Genomic DNA, 17,574 nt, shown 5'->3' with positions numbered 1-17,574 from the left:
GTAACCACACAGAAGCTGGTTCAAGGGTTGACTCACTTTGGATAGCCCTTCACGGATCTCCGATACCAACCACAGAACCCCAAGAATGAGCGCAGAGTACTCACAGTCTGGGGCCTCAGTCACGTGGTCCCCAATTCTATCTAGCTATTAAATGATTACACTTTATAACTCTTATTTTGTTGTGTAGTTTGTAGAGAAACCAAATATAAAAGACAAAGACGCCACTCTTGTTAAAGTTAACAGTTTGTGCACAAAAATGGTTGGAGCTCACGCCTCCGGTGTTCCTCCTTAAACGACCTCCACCGAAACTTTGCCAACTTCCGGACCCTTGAATTCCCGTAGACTCCATCCGGTGATCACCGAGCACTCCCTGCACTCGTTCTACCTCCTCACTCGCCTCGACCGAAAAACCGCAAAAACTCGGTTCCCAGACAAACAAGATAGAATAACGTGTCTCTCATTTGGTTAGTTCCCTGTTATCTGTAGTTAAAACCCAAGTATCGCAGCTACAGAGAAACTATTACATCAGCAGTGAGCATTACAGAGACGCCATTTCATTAGCCTTAGCAGTTAACATTACCAAGAAGCCTACATGTGTTAGTCGGTATGTGTTCTAAGACTGGGGCTCTCAGTACATGTGTGATAAACAAAACAAAATGGTATGTGAGAGTTTCCATTTAATTCTGGCAGATATTACTGCATTGAATCAGATGGATTTTAATTGGAAACTTAAGCTTCAGGTAGCGATAAATGAATAGAAACTAAGTAAAATTGTTAGTTGATTTCTCCCTGCTGAGGTGTATATTTTGAAAGATAAAGAATTGGTTGAATTGTAAGCTACTACCTGTTATAACTTTGATTTGATTGCATCCCTAACAGAGACAGCATCTGACAAGAGATCTATTGTAGACAAATTGAAGGAAGTGCATGAAAAGTATCAGAAGGAGAGATTGAAGGCACGGGAGGCCAGACTCAGTAAAAGACTAGACGTAAGATTATTGTTACTTTGGTTCTGTCTTCACTAAGGAGGACATAAATAATCTTCCAGAAATAGTAAGGGACAGAGGGTCCAGTGAGATGGAGGAACTGAGTGAAATACATGTTAGTAGGGAAGTGGTGTTAGGTAAATTGAAGGGATTGAAGGCAGATAAATCCCCAGGGCCAGATGGTCTGCATCCCAGAGTGCTTAAGGAAGTAGCCCAAGAAATAGTGGATGCATTAGTGATAATTTTTCAAAACTCGTTAGATTCTGGACTAGTTCCTGAGGATTGGAGGGTGGCTAATGTAACCCCACTTTTTAAAAAAGGAGGGAGAGAGAAACCGGGGAATTATAGGCCGGTTAGCCTAACGTCGGTGGTGGGGAAACTGCTGGAGTCAGTTATCAAGGATGTGATAACAGCACATTTGGAAAGCGGTGAAATGATCGGATAAAGTCAGCATGGATTTGTGAAAGGAAAATCATGTCTGACGAATCTCATAGAATTTTTTGAGGATGTAACTAGTAGAGTGGATAGGGGAGAACCAGTGGATGTGGTATATTTGGATTTTCAAAAGGCTTTTGACAAGGTCCCACACAGGAGATTAGTGTGCAAACTTAAAGCACACGGTATTGGGGGTAAGGTATTGGTGTGGGTGGAGAATTGGTTAGCAGACAGGAAGCAAAGAGTGGGAATAAACGGGACCTTTTCAGAATGGCAGGCGGTGACTAGTGGGGTACCGCAAGGCTCAGTGCTGGGACCCCAGTTGTTTACAATATATATTAATGACTTGGATGAGGGAATTAAATGCAGCATCTCCAAGTTTGCGGATGACACGAAGCTGGGTGGCAGTGTTAGCAGTGAGGAGGATGCTAAGAGGATGCAGGGTGACTTGGATAGGTTGGGTGAGTGGGCAAACTCATGGCAGATGCAAATTAATGTGGATAAATGTGAAGTTATCCACTTTGGTGGCAAAAATAGGAAAACAGATTATTATCTGAATGGTGGCCGATTAGGAAAAGGGGAGGTGCAACGAGACCTGGGTGTCATTATACACCAGTCATTGAAAGTGGGCATGCAGGTACAGCAGGCGGTGAAAAACGCGAACGGTATGCTGGCATTTATAGCGAGAGGATTCGAGTACAGGAGCAGGGAGGTACTACTGCAGTTGTACAAGGCCTTGGTGAGACCACACCTGGAGTATTGTGTGCAGTTTTGGTCCCCTAATCTGAGGAAAGACATCTTTGCCATAGAGGGAGTACAAAGAAGGTTCACCAGATTGATTCCTGGGATGGCAGGTCTTTCATATGAAGAAAGACTGGATGAACTGGACTTGTACTCGTTGGAATTTAGAAGATTGAGGGGAGATCTGATTGAAACGTATAAGATCCTAAAGGGATTGGACAGGCTAGATGCGGGAAGATTGTTCCCGATGTTGGGGAGGTCCAGAACAAGGGGTCACAGTTTGAGGATAGAGGGGAAGCCTTTTAGGACCGAGATTAGGAAAAACTTCTTCACACAGAGAGTGGTGAATCTGTGGAATTCTCTGCCACAGCAAACTGTTGAGGCCGGTTCATTGGCTGTGTTTAAGAGGAAGTTAGATATGGCCCTTGTGGCTACAGGGGTCAGGGGGTATGGAGGGAAGGCTGGGTTCTGAGTTGGATGATCAGCCATGATCATAATAAATGGCGGTGCAGGCTCGAAGGGCCGAATGGCCTACTCCTGCACCTATTTTCTATGTTTCTATGTTTCTATGTTATACCTTCTTACCTTGACTGTCCTGCCAGTCTTTGATTAGGGCAATAAGAAAGTTGTTTGTATATACTACTCCAAAATCAATTTGCTATCCACAATAATCATTGTTTAATTTGGAAAACTGTTGAGGAAATTAAGTATATGGTTATTCAAAGGACTTGATCGAGCTTTATTCTTTTTGTTTCTGTTCCATTGCTGGAAGATCCTTCATATCACCCTCAACTTATTCTTAAGACCCTTTGCATTGCTACATTGCTTCTGACGTTCACAAGTTTTTGAAGAGTATGCAGCTCATTCCACACTCTCACCACCTTCTGAGTGAAGAAATTCCCCCCTCATGTTCCCCTTAAACCTCTCACCTTTCACCCTCAAACCATGGCCTCTGGTTGTAGTCCCACCCAACCTAAGTGGCAAAAATCTGCTTGCATTTACCCTAGATCCCTCATACCTCTGTCAAATCTCCTCTCAATCTTCTATGTTCCAAGGAATAAGGGCCTAACCTATTCAATCTTCCCTCATAACTCAGGTCCTCCAGTCCTGGCACCATCCTTATAAATCTTCTCTGTACTCTTTCAACTTTACTGACATCTTTCCTGTGGGTAGGCAGCTGAAACTGCACACGACACTCCAAATTAGGTCTTACTACTGTCTTATAGAATTTCAACATAACATCCAAACTTACCTTGATTTATGAAGCCCAAGGTGCCAGAAGCTTTCTTCATGATCATATCTACCCATGGCACCACGTTCAGTGAATTATGGTCCTGTATTCATGGAAATGGATGTCCAAAGCAGAGGCTCAGCATCTGTAGAAAGAGAAACCTTTTACTGACTGGGCTCAGGACTTGTGCTGACAAGAATAATGTTGTGCGGTGCCCAGTGGAGTGGCCAGTGTTATTACTGAACCTGATCAACTGTACTAATGAATTATGCCTGTACCGTATAGCCTACTGGATAACATGGGACTATTTCATTGTGTAGTAACGCGTTATTGAACATGCGCTATTAGGCGCGTATTGATCTGTATATCTGTGTTCAGTTCGGGTTCCGTCAGTGAAAAACCCTGTTAACTTAGCTCCAGTCTCCAGCATTTTTATTTATAGTTTTATTGTGTAACCCGGCCACATACACAACAATGCCCAAGCAAGAAATGGATTGAATCGCTGAATCATGAGATCCAATCTTTCTGTCACAACTATAACCTCACTCTGCTCTGGAAATAATGCTTTCTGCTATGGGTTTCTGTTCTGTTCGCCATTACCTGCATTTAATTGTTACAAGGGGCACTTCGTGGTGTATTTTTGATTGTAGCATATTTTAAGCAAAATATCTTTTTTTGTTCAGGGTTGGATGGCATTGATCAATTTCATTTCTTTCCTTTCCCCAGTTACGGTTGAACAACATAAAGCAACTGTCCACAACTGCCTTGGCCTTGGGGGTAGAGCGTACCCGGAATGAGCTGCTCCCACTTCTGACTGGTAGGTACAAAGCTGCGTGTGGTTGGGCTGCCTCGGTTTGAACAATCGCCCCTCAGAGTCGCCTTGCCACTGATTTCTCGTCTCGATGCAGACACCATTTTCGATGAAGACGAGGCACTGCTGGCATTAGCGGAGCAACTAGGGAGCTTCACGGTGCTCGTTGGCGGACCGGAGTATGTTCACTGTTTGCTGGTAAGAGCGGACGTACATTTACAAAGCACTGCACAGGACGGTCACGCGGTTAATGCCATTGAAGTGGTATTTCTGTCTTAATAAAGGTTAATTTCCAGAAGATGATTCTCAAAGCAGCAGGGTTCCACAGGCAATGATAAAGTAAATGACTTAATAATGAGTCATAGAAAAGTTCAGCACATGTTCCCCTTAAACATTTCACCTTTCACCCTTAACCCATGACCTCCAGCTGCAGTCTCATCCAACCTCAGTGGACAATGACTGCTTGCATTTACCCTATCGAAACCCCTCATAATCTTGTCTCTTTCTGTTATATCTCTTTGCAATCTTCTATGTTCCAAGTTAAAAAAAGTCCTAACATATTCAATCTTTCCATATAACTCAGGTCCTCCAGACCCGGCAATGTCCCTGTAATCTTTCTTTGTTATGATGGTTTGCTTGAATGAGGGGTAAATGGACACATACAGAACCCTCTCTGCTTTTATTGTTTGCAATAAAATCTTTGAGGCAGATGAGGCTTTGTGCCACCCAACATATTTGTAAGCAGGAGAAAGTCTGCAGATGCTGGAAATCCAAAGCAACTCTCACAAAACGCTGGAGGAACTCAGCAGCTCAGGCAGCGTCTCTGGAAAAGAGTAAGCGGTCCATGTTTCTGGCCGAGACACTTCTTCAGGACCTGGTTGAAATATTGGAGGGGTGTATCATTGAGAATTGCTACAGTGAAGTGTAGTTACTTTACCCCTGATCCAGGTTCCCCACACAGCCTGTTGGAAAACATACATGGACTGATACCGTCCCCCGAACACTGAAACCTCTGCTCTGTATTGACCAAATATACGTTCAATATGAGCCCAACTGGGTGAAACAAAACAGAGATTTTAATGCCCAGCTGCAATGGTCCTATGCATTAAATATTTATTTAAAATAACATACTTGTATTGGTTTTAAATACTCATAATGGGGAACAAGATTCTGAAATTAAATAATGAGGGCCTCAGGCTATTACAGGGCATAGTTCAAATTGAAATGATTTTCAGTGATCAGTTCATCATAGGACAATTCAGAATTAAAACAATGAAATCAATTTATGGAACCACCAAAGTAGCTCGATCAATGAGGTTTAACCAGGATGCTGCCTGCTTCAGAGGAAGTGCTGCAACTTTATCAGACTCTGGGTAGGCCACGTCTGGAGTACTGCATGCAGTTCTGATTGACCCACTGTAGGAAAGATGTTGGGGCTTTGGGGTCAATGTGGAAGAGGTTCGCCAGAATGTTGCCTGGTTTAGAGGACATGCGATCATGAGAGCTGGATAAACTTAATGTTGTTTTCTCTGAAGCGCTGGAGGCCGAGGGGAGATCTGCTAGAGGTTTGTAAGATTATGAGAAGCATGTGCATAGATAAAGTAGAGAGGAGTATCTGTTTCCCAGGATTTCAATGTCTAATACCAGAGGTATGCATTAAAGGTGAGAGTGGGTAGGTAGGTTCAAGGGGGATGTGAGGGGTAAGTTTTTTTACCATCAGAGTGGTGGATGCCTGGAATACATTGACTGGTATGATGGTAGAGGCTTTTCAGAGATTTTTGGATAGGCACATGGGTATGAGAAAGATGGAGGGAGATGGACATTGTGTAGGTAGGAGGGATTAGTTCTTGGTGGTTTTTCATTTTCTTTTTAGCTGGTTTAGCACAACATTGTGGGCCGAATGGCCTGTTTCTGGACTGTACTGTTCGATGTTTTACTTTATTGTTTGCAGTGGTTCCAAATTAGACATTCCAGCATTCAGTATGTTGAGTGTAGAGTGTGTACATTTTTTTGTATTGATACTCCTTTCAAAAATGTTTTCTTTTTGTGTAAAATTACCTGCGAGTACAGGCAGAGAATTCTTGAAGCATTTACGGAAGGAATCCAATTCGCTCATGTGTGGGTAGGGGCTGTATATAAAATATCACAAACTTTTAGCAGTGTTTCTTGAAGAACGCTGAGATGGCATGGCTTTGTATTATAGAAAATAGCAATTCAGAAACGTTTTCTCGGAGCCCCTGTGGTGCCTGCAACTCTAAACTGAAACATGGGCACAGTTGTTGTTTGAATAGTTCCATAAGATATAGGTGCAGAGTTAGGCTATTTGGCCCATCGATCCATTTTCCCCTCTCAGCCCCAATCTCCTGCCTTCTCCCTGTATCCTTTCATGCTGCGATTAATCAAGAGTCTTATCAATTTGTCTTTCAGTCATGGCTGATCCTTTTTTCCCCTCCTCTGCCCCACTCCCCAGTCTTCTCTCAGTAACCTTTGATGCCATGAACCTATCAAGAACCTATCAATCTCTGCCTTAAATATACCCAATGACTTGACCTCCACAGCCACCTGTGGCACAGAATTCCACATATTCACCACCCTCTGGCTAAAGAAATTCCTCATCATTTTCATTCTAAAAGGATATCCCTCTATTCTGGGGCTGTGTCCTCTAGCCTCAGACTCCCCCGCCATAGGAAACATCCTCTCCACATCCACTCTATTCAGACCTTCCAACATTTGATAGGTTTCAATGAGGTCTCTTCTCATTCTTCTGAACTCCAGCGAGTACAGGCCCAGAGCCATCAAACGCTCCTCACGTGACAAGCCTTTCATTCCCAGTATTATTTTTGTGAACCTCCTTTAAACTCTGCACAATGTCAGCACCTCCTTTATTAGATGAGGGGCCCAAATCTCCACATAATACTCTAAATGATGCCTCACCAATACATTATAAAACCTTAACATTACATCCCTGCTTTTATATTCTCGTCCTCTCGAAATGACTGCTAACATTGCATTTGCCTTCCTCAGCCTGCAAGTTAACCTTCAGTGAATGCTGCACGAGGGCTCCCAAGTCCCTTTGCACCTCGGATTCTTGAACTTTCTCCCAATTTAGAAAGTAGTTTACACTTTTATTTTCTCTAACAAAGTGGATGACCATGGACTTCCCTCAAACTTTGGCAAAATTATTATGACAGGCAGCTTCATGTTTATTTGCATATTAAAACCTCATAGGATGAACAATTATTGGTACTTAATTTGAAGATGAAATAGTAATTACTGATAATTAGGAATGTGTCAGTGTAATTTCCATTTATTTAATATTAGTACAGTGTTTTCTGGTTAGGAACCTTGGGAATTTCTGTGATTGAGAAAATATGTCCATTGATTTATACAGTTTTTGGTAGTTTGTGTTTTGTCCTCCAGCACGGCTCTATATTCTTCTGCCTTTAAATGTTTCTCTGTCTCATTTTCTTTATGAGAATTCCTAATTCTCAGCAATTTAAGAATTTATCTTAAAGATTGTTTCTAAATATTGTGTTTCTTAGAAGTAGAGTAAAAAGAAGATGTGTTTCAGTTTAATTCTTTCCCACTAATCAGCCTCCCTTGGAGAACCTGGCAATGGTGGAAAAATCGGTAGTACGAGATAAAGCCATCGATTCACTGCGAGCCATCTCCCACGAGCACTCTCCTGCAGACCTAGAAGTCCACTTTGTGCCACTGGTGAAGCGCCTGACATGTGGTGACTGGTTCACGTCCAGGACTTCGGCATGCAGCCTTTTCAGTGTCTGCTACCCTCGGGTATCCAGCTCTGTAAAGGCCGAGCTGCGTCAGTAAGTACTTTCCTTCCTTGGAATGCTGCAGATGAACATGATAGAAGTTAGCTAGGAATATTACTGTATTATTGTAGAAAATCTACATCCTGTAGTATCGCTTTTTATGTACCGTGTCGTATGGTGTGGGCGATCGTGGGTCTTCCCGTGGACATGATTGTTCTTGGCGAAGTTTTCTACGGAAGTGGTTTGCCATCGCCTTCTTTCTGGGCAGCGTGTGTCTTTACAAGACGGGTGACCCCCAGCCCATTATCAATACGGTTCAGAGACTGTCTGCCTGGTGTCAGTGTCAGGAGTTGAGATCTGCACCTGCTACTCATACAACCGTCCACCACCTGCTCCCACAGCTTCACGTAGCCCTGATCGGGGAGGCTAAGCGGGTGCTACACCTTGCCCTAGGGTGACCTGCAGGCCAGTGGAGGGAAGGAGTGCCTTACACCTCCTTTGGCAGGGACGGATTTCCTTCCTGCCACCCAATTTCGGTATAATTTGGTTTTATTGGCGATAAGATGCTACCACCATGGTGGACGGGACCTTGTTTTAACTGAGTGGGTAGAAGATTCTAGTTTAGAGAATAATCAGCCCCAAAATAGCACAGAAAGTGCGGCATTTTTGTTTTTAATGACATAAACTGAAGGCTTTTTGTGTGTTTTTAGTGAGAAAGGAGCAAAAGCCGAGGTGCATCATAGTCGAGTGGTGCTCATCACTTACTCTCGGCTGTGTGATTGAAGTGGCCTTGTCATTTACAAAGGAGTGCTCTTTTTGAGAGCCGTGTCTTGTCAAGCCTGTTGCTCTGCTTCAGGGCCATTTTGATTAATGTGGCGCACAAAGGATTTCACTTGTTCAGAGGTGTTTGACTTTTGTCGGACGAGAAGGTTGCTTTGGTAACTGTGTGCACCTGCAGTACACAACCAATGGCTCTGTTCTGCTCCAAGTGCAGGAGTCTCACATCTGGGGTTCAGTTCCAGCCCCTTTACTCCCAGAATTAAAATTTTTTGTGGTGTCATTTGTGTAAACTTTCAGATACAGTCAGTTGTTTCAGAAAAAGAGAGGGCTGTATGGTGGGGAAATTCTAGGCAGCTTCTAGAGTAGGTTACGTGGTCAGCACAACATTGTGGGCTGAATGGCCTGTAATGTGCAGTATATTTCTATATTCTGTTGCTATCTTGAAGTATTTCTCAGGATAAAATCTGAATACCACAAATATTGGATGTTTGGGTGGTGTGGTGGAGATGCTTCTCTACCAAAGGAGGTGTAAGGCTTCCTTCTGCTGGTCTGCAGGCCACCCTTGGGCAAGGTGTAGCACCTGCTTCGATACCACCGCCCCGATCAGGGTCAGGTGAAGCCATGGGATCAGGTGGTGGATGAGCAGCTGGTGCAGATCACAAGTCCTGGTTATGCGACCCCTGACGCCAGGTAGACAGTTTCTGAAGTGTATTGATAATGGGCTGGGGGTCACCCACCTTGTAAAGACACACACTGCCCAGAAGGCGGAAATGACAAACCACTTCTGTAGAAAACTTTACGGAGAACAATCAGGGTCATGGAAAGACCGTGACCACCCATTGCATATGACACAGCACATAATGATGATGGGTTTAGCAAAATATTTTAGTAGCTTCTGATTTAGAAACATAAATTGCAAAAATGTCAATTTTTAGTGCTTGTATTTCTGCTTGCGAATTGTTAAGTTCTGCATCAATGGGCGACTACTCCTATGTGACCTTTAATTTTATTTTTTCTGCAGACTTTTCCACAGCTTGTGCTCAGATGACACACCAGTGGTCCGCCAGGCAGCAGCATCAAAGTTGGGTGAATTTGCAAAGGTTCTGGAGCTGGAGTTTTTGAAAAGTGACATTATACCCCTCTTCACTTCCCTGGCTTCTGATGAGCAGGTATGTAGTTGTAGAGCAGACACCGGTGTGGCAGCGGGAAGTCGAATTGAAGTGGGTGGCCACTGGGATACCCCGGCTGTCGCAGCGGACCCAGAGAAGGTGCTCGATGAAGAAGCCCCCACCCCCAACCCCATCTGTGTTGGTCCTCCGATTTCGAGCAGGCCACGGCAGGAGCTCCAGATACAGCGAATAGCCCCGAGAGGAAAGCACCGCTTCGCCTGCAAGAACTGTTTGCAGCCCTGAACGGAGGCAAATGGGCGAGTGTAGACCTTGTCTTGCTTTCGGGGAGAGCGGCGAGGATGAATGAGTGGCGTGGAGAGCGAACCCTGTGGAAACCTGAAGGGTGGGGTGGGGGAAGGGGGGTGTGATTAGTGGCAGAGACCCCTTGCAGATAGCGGAGGATTGAGATTAGTCTAGGAGTCTATTGTGGGTGGTGGGGGCTACAGACACTGATGCGCTGGAAAGGCTTGTGGGGTGGGAATGCAGGTGACGTGGATGAGGGAAGCGTGGATTATAGTGGAAGAAAGGTGATCTTATTCCCCATGGCTTGTCATGATTTATCTTGCTGAAGCTGCTGCTGTAACCTTCGCTTTATGTCACATGTGTATCAATTGCTTGTACTGAGGAGCATCTGTATCCCACACGTCATGGCAGTGTGTGAAATAACGGAGAGCACTTGGCTCATTCCGGTAACAGGCTGTCTGTCATTCCGCTCACTGGAGCAATTGCATGATTTCACACCCCCCCCCCCCACATTACCGCTTGCATTTTACTGTATGGATGAGCTGGAAGTGGGAAAGATTAGTACGGATGGTGCATCCGTAGCAAAGAACTGAGTTGCATCGTTAATATGTCTACGTACTCAATATGCTACGCCTTGTAAATGCCACTTCCTGCTTGCAAAGTTTCTGTTGTCGGAGTCTGCACCATCTGTTCACCTTTGTAACTGGGGTTCACAACCCTTTTTTACGCCATCGACCCCCTACCATCAACCGAGGGGCCCCAGATTGGGACCCCCTGCTTTATAAAGTTCCTTTGTCCACAGCAGATGGAAGCGGTGCCTGTCAATCTATCGGCATGATTACACCATTCCAGTACTCCAGCTGGAGATGCTCCTCCAAGAAGGTGGTTATCTTGAGGCTTTTGCCTGAAGAGTGAACTGTTTAATCAGTGTGTGTCCTTTCATATTCCTCCAACGTAAAGTATCCCGGGCAAAAGGCTTGACGCAGTCCGCAGTATCCTCGTGTACTAAGGAGCCAGAGTCGTACAGAAATGGTACGCTGAAGGGGAGCTGGGATGGATACTTTGACCCTCACCTAGCTTCTGGTTAACGGTTGGACGTGTGCTCCTTGGTGTTGAGTAAGCTTCTCTTCTGGTTACTGTCCAGTGACTCCTGGAAATAAACCTTCACATCTGTAGCCAAAGAGATGTTCACACTTGCTCCAGGTTCAGACCCCACCAATGATGGCTAGCATATCAAAAAAAGGATGTAATGTTCACATTTTATAAGGCTTCACTTGGAATGTTGAAGGTAGTTTTGGGCCCCTTATCTAACAAAGGGTGTGCCAAGACAGGAGTGGGTTGAAAGGAGGGTCACGATAGTGATTGAAAGGTCCAGGATTGAAAGGCTTGTCGTACGAGGAGCGTTCGATGGCTCTGTGCCTGTACTCATTTGAATTCAGAAGAATGAGGGGGAGGGATCTCATTGTAACCTGTCAAATACTGAAAGGCGTCCGGAGTGGATCTGGGGAGGATGTTTTCTATGGTGGGACAGCCTAAGACCAGAGGAAGCAATCTCAGAGCAGAGGTTTGTCCATTTAGAATGGAGATGAGGAAGGATTTCCTTATCCAGAGAATCTGTGGAATTCATTGTCACAGAGGAGAAGTCATTGGGTATATTCAGGGCAGAGAGGTTGATAGATTCTTGATTAGTCAGGGCATGAGAAGTGACCTGGTTGAAGCGTATAAGATGATGAGAGGCATTAATCGTGTGGATAGCCGGAGGCTTTTTCCCAGGGCTGAAATGGCTGACATGAGCGGGCATAGTTTTAAGGTGCTTGAAAGTAGGTATATGGGGGACGTCAGAGGTAAGTTTCTCACCTAGAGAGTGGTGGGTGTGTGGAATGCACTGACAACAAAGGTGGTAGAGATGGATACAGTAGGGTTTTTTAAGAGACTCTTAGATAGGTACATGGAGCTTAGAAAAATAGAGGGCTATGCGGTAGGGAAATTCCAGGCAGTTTATCGAGTAGGTTACTTGGTCGGCACAACTTTGGGGCTGGATGGCCTGTAATGTGCTGTAGATTTCCATGTTTCGATGAAGGGATATGGGGAGAAGGCAGGAGATTGGGCTGAGGGTGAAATGGATCAACCATGATGAAATGGCAGAGCAGACTCGATGGGCCAAATGGCCTAATTCAGCTCCTACATCCTACGGTGAAACGTGACCACTTGGGTGATTAGCTTGGAGATTCACTCAGCAGAGAGTGGTGCTTCAAGAGCAGGAGAAAGAAAATTGATTCATCAATAAATTTTTGCACTGTCATGACATTTGCTAATATACTAATCCAAGGAACGCTTCCATCAAAGGTTGCATGTTGATACACTCCAAATCTCCATTCCAGTACTTGTATCCTGGGAAGATTCCAGCACACATTGCAAAGTAATGAAACCTGTTGCTACGTTCTAGGTGATCTGAACGAATATCATCTGGGAAACAATTGTTTTGTTGTCAGTATTTATTTTTATGATTCTTTTGATGAGATTAGTTCTTCCTAATGTTAACTTCAGAAAATTAATTTTGTTTTTTAATGAAGAACCAGCTCAAACCCGGTTTGAACATCTTTTTCACAGGATTCGGTGAGGCTGTTGGCAGTTGAGGCTTGTGTGAGCATAGCCCAGCTGCTGCCCCAGGAAGACCTGGAAGCGTTGGTGATGCCGACCCTCCGGCAGGCAGTGGACGATAAATCCTGGCGTGTTCGCTATGTGGTGGCAGACAAATTTTCTGAAGTACGTGTTATTGCTGAAGCACAAAGTGCATCTCTTTGGTAGGATGATATGGTGCATTTATGTTTTAAAACTAGTCTTTAAGTTTTCTGTTCCATCTCGAATCCCCTCTGATTCTGTCAAAAGTCATGAAAACACGATTAGTTCCTCTAATATAGTTTTAAAAAATCATTAAATCAAGCACCTGCGTATTTTTAATATAATTGACTGACATGCCAAATGGTGCTGAGATTTCTTTCCAGATTCATTTAATTAGCCTCTTTTAAACATGGATCTGAAATAGAACAAAGTTGGTCTGAATTGAGCTCAGATCTTTTACAGTGTATCTGAAGGATAATCCTGTGACGGGGTTTAGAACAAACTTGTTGGCATAGTGCCAGGGATCTGGGGATTCAGCAAGTGCACAGGTTGATGACACTGATATTTTTCACATTTGACTGGAGGAAGTTAAGCGGAACTTCAGTTCTGTTTAAAAATGAGCCGAAAGGTCGAAAAGCCAGGACGATCCTCAGAGAATTTGACACTCAGGAACTTGAAACTACTCACCCTTTCCACAGTCCCCTTGATTAGGACTGATGTGTGTTCCCTTGACTTCCCCTTCCTGACATCCACAATCAGTTCCTTGGTTTTACTGTCATTGTGGTAAATTTTGTGATGTAGTGCATTAATTAATTAATTTAATTAAAATTTTGATGGACTGGACTTTGCTGGTTCCTTCCCACTGCTGACTTCACACAGACCGGGTATGGTGTAGGGAGGTGGTGATTCAACTTCACCCTCCTGTGGTCCACAATCAGTTCCTTGGTCTTACTGACACGTGCCAGATTGTTGCCACACCACTCAACCAGCTGATCTATCTCACCCCTCTTCTGCTCCTTGTTACCATCTGAAAGTCTGCCAACAATAGTGTATCATCAGCAGATTTATAGCCCTGAAGAGCAGTCTCGGCCCGAAACATGGACTGTTTATTTCATTTCCATAGATGCTGCCTGGCCTGCTGAGTTCCTCAAGTATTTTGTGCTAGATTTCCAGCATCTGCAGAATCTCCTGTGTGTTTATAGTTTTTGAACCAGATGGTCTTTGTTCTCAGTATCAAACTTGTTGCCTCAGGCTTCCTCCTGGTACTCCGGTTTCCTCGCACAGTCCAAAAGCATTCCGGTTAGTAGGTTAAAGGGTCATTGTAGATTGTTGCACAAGTTGGTGGCTTACTGGCGGTGCAGTTTGAAGGGCCGGAACAGCTTGTTCTGTTCTGTGTCTCCAATTAAATCTATGCCCTTTAGTCTTAGACTTTCCTAGCCTGGGAAAACACTCGGATCTACTGAAATCTCCGTGCTTTTCTCACCACAGTGTAATCCAAATCCTCAAAATAAAGGCACATTGCCTACACAGGTTAATTGCAAACAATAACGATCAGGTTAACATTATTTAACAATTAAGAAACATTATTTAATGATTAAATAACATTATTTAGTTGTTTTTTTGACCTGAGAAACTAGCTGATTACAATTGCTCACGTTGTTGTCTGTGTACCATACTTTCAGATTCAGAGCCATCGACGACAATATTTTCTCAACTTTGCCTTTCTTTAAAAATTTAAAATTCTGTCTCTGAAGGCCAGGAAAATCCGGTCCCACCCCAAAGCATTGAGATTAAATCTTTCTGTTCTGTATGAGTGTAAAATCTGTACTGAAGCAGCTGGTTTATCTGTGGATATACTATCAAGGATAGATCATTACAGCTGTTTTACCTGGGTAACACTAAAGAATGCTGCTTCTAAATGGACACCATTTATCTCACCATTCCCTTTTTCTCCCCACTCATTTATTTCTTTACCAGAGCATGAGGTATCCACTCATTGATAAACATCTGAACACAATGGCAACATTTCTCTGGGTTTCTTTCCTCTTACCCCATAGCTTCACGTGACCCTGATTGGGGGGTGGGCTTGGCTAAGCAGGTGCTACACCTTGCCCAAGGGTGACCTGCAGGCTAGCGGAGGGAAGGAACGCCTTACACCTCTCTTGGTAGAGATGTATTTCCACCCCGCCACCCATGATAAAATTACGTAATTCAAAACTGTAAACCTGATCGAAAATTAAAGCAAATTACAGATGGACCAGTGTTGAAAAGCACACAGAAAACACAGCCATTTTGTCAGTTTAGGATTATTACCCTTGGAACAGGCAAAGACTTTATATTGTCTGTCTTTATAAGATAACTAATCCGTGTTCAAAAATAAGCTCCATATAAGGTAACACACACAAAAATGCTGGAGCAACTCAGCAGGTCAGGCTGCATCTTAGGAAGTGAATAAACAGTCAATGTTTTGGGCCAAGACCTTTCATCAGGACTGGAAAGGAAGGGGAAATATGCCATAACAAGTTAAAGGTTGCCAGAGCACTTGTGAAATTGGCACCAACCCATTATTGGAAAACAATTGCATTACAACGGTATGGAGTTTATTGTATTTATAATGTTCTGTTATCATTGCTAATGACAGACCATCACAAAAGGCACTTTCTATGCTCAAGATCACATATAAACTAATCTTGCAATGAAGTCCGTAGCTAAAGTAGAGTTCAGATTTTCAATTTTGAAGTTCATATTTTCAGAGTACATACATGTCACCACATACAACCCTGAGATTCATTTTCCTGTGGGCATACTCCGCAATTTCTATAGAATAGTAACTGTAAACAGGATCAATAAAAGATAAAGTACAAATGCAAATATAAATAAACAGCAATAAATAACAAGAGTATGAAATAACAAGATAAAGAGTAATTAAAGGAAGATCATTGCTTGTGGGAATATCTCAATCGATTTAAGTGTCCTGATCCCCTGAATTTCAAGATCCTGATGGTTGAGGGGTAATAACTGTTCTTGAGCCTGGTGGTGTGGGTCCTGAGGCTCCTGCACCTTCTACCTGATGGTTGAGGGGTAGTAACTGTTATTGAACCTGGTGGTGTGGGTCCTGAGGCTCCTGTACCTTCTACCTGATGGTAGAGGGGTAGTAACTGTTATTGAACCTGATGGTGAGAGTCCTGAGGCTCCTGTTCCTTCTACCTGATGGTTGAGGGGTAGTAACTGTTCTTGAACCTGGTGGTGTGGGTCCTGAGGCTCCTGCACCTTCTACCTGATGGTTGAGGGGTAGTAACTGTTATTGAACCTGGTGGTGTGGGTCCTGAGGCTCCTGCACCTTCTACCTGATGGCAGCAGCGAGACGAGCGTGGAAAAGAAAGATGGTGTTGTCTTTGTGATTCCTCTATTCACGTGTTAATGCACAGATTGCTGCTATTGAAACCCGCTCTATCTTTGTTACTCATTCAGTTTCTCTTGCCTTTAAAGCTTCAGAAAACCGTGGGTCCTGAAATTGCGGAAAATGATCTGGTTCCTGCTTTCCAAAACCTGTTGAAAGATTGTGAGGCTGAAGTGCGAGCAGCTGGGGCCAACAAAGTTAAAGGTTGGTTGGGAATTCTCATTCTTGTCTTTTCCATCCGGTTAAGATGTTGTTGGTGAAGCACAGTGACAACTTTCTGGCAGCAGAAACAACTATCAATTACTTCATTAATAGACTCTTGTTCTGGGCAATGACACTGCAATCTGTGCCTGTAACTTTCCTAGTGGAGACGAGCCTTTGGTCCAGCTGTACAACCTGGCATTTTGCAGTGCAGTCCTGAACATTATTTGCTTCCATTCCTTGTCTGCACAATTTGTCTTTTTTTCCTGCACATTGTGTGATTGATGGTTTTCTGTTTTTAATGGGTTCTGTTGGGTTCCTTTGCTTTGTGGCTGCCTGTAAGGAGACAAATGTCAAGGTACGCATGGTGGTTGCACATTTTGTCCGACGATGACGGGAAACCTGTGCGGGAGAGTTTTTAAAATGGAAAAGCCTTTGCACTGGGGCAGTTCCACTCTCTCGGCCTCAGAAGTCCGGGTCCAGTGGTATGAACAAGCGCCAGAAGAAACTGGGGTCTTCTTGTTTGCAGTGGATGACCAGGACGTTTTCTGTGTCTTTTCATGCCCCTCGTTCTCCACGGAGTGTTGCAGAGCCACCTTCCTGGCCGTTGGGTTTTACTGTAGATCGCACCCGCCCAGTCCGCTGAGGCTGACTTTGCGTGCGAGGACTGGCTTGTCCCAATCTCACTGGAGTATGAGACTGCTGTCACGTGCAAATGGCTGCTTGCAGCCACAGGGGAGAAATGAGTGTCCAGTGGGGAGCAAAGGTGAGTGAGCTGCCCCGGAATGGACACGACAAGCCCCTTCACCAGAGGTGCGACCCCTTCCCTGGACACCCCTGAACTTTGAACTCCTGTGAAAGATGTAAAGTTGAAAGAATGGAGAGAAAATTTACAAGGATGTTTCCTGGTCTGGAGGACCTGACTTAGAAGGAAAGATTGAATAGGTTAGGACTGTGTTCTTCAGAATGCAGAAGATTGAGAGGAGATTTGATGGAGGTACAATATTATGGGGGGGTATGGATGGGATAAATGCAAGCAAGTTTTTTCCACTGAGGTTGGGTTGGACAACAACCAGAGGTCATGGGTTAAGGGTGAAAGGTGACAAGTTTAACGGGAACATGAGGGGAAACTTCTTCACACAGAGGGTCATGAGAGTGGAACGAGCTGCCAGCACAAGTGGT

General features: G+C 44.1%; 1 protein-coding gene across 1 annotated transcript in view; it reads left to right on the top strand.

The window, feature by feature from the left end:
• LOC134352512 (serine/threonine-protein phosphatase 2A 65 kDa regulatory subunit A alpha isoform-like) overlaps positions 1-17,574 on the top strand; it is a 67,190-nt gene that overhangs the window by 11,921 nt on the left and 37,695 nt on the right. Inside the window, exons 6-11 of the mRNA XM_063059778.1 lie at positions 880-989; positions 4,120-4,210; positions 4,302-4,402; positions 7,799-8,031; positions 9,779-9,926; positions 12,780-12,935. Of these exons, the coding sequence (XP_062915848.1) occupies positions 880-989; positions 4,120-4,210; positions 4,302-4,402; positions 7,799-8,031; positions 9,779-9,926; positions 12,780-12,935 (839 nt within the window). The remainder of the gene's footprint in view (positions 1-879; positions 990-4,119; positions 4,211-4,301; positions 4,403-7,798; positions 8,032-9,778; positions 9,927-12,779; positions 12,936-17,574) is intronic.

Source organism: Mobula hypostoma, chromosome 10 (assembly GCF_963921235.1).
Source record: "Mobula hypostoma chromosome 10, sMobHyp1.1, whole genome shotgun sequence".
NCBI lineage: Eukaryota > Metazoa > Chordata > Chondrichthyes > Myliobatiformes > Myliobatidae > Mobula > Mobula hypostoma.
This window is presented reverse-complemented; position numbering and strand designations above follow the sequence as displayed.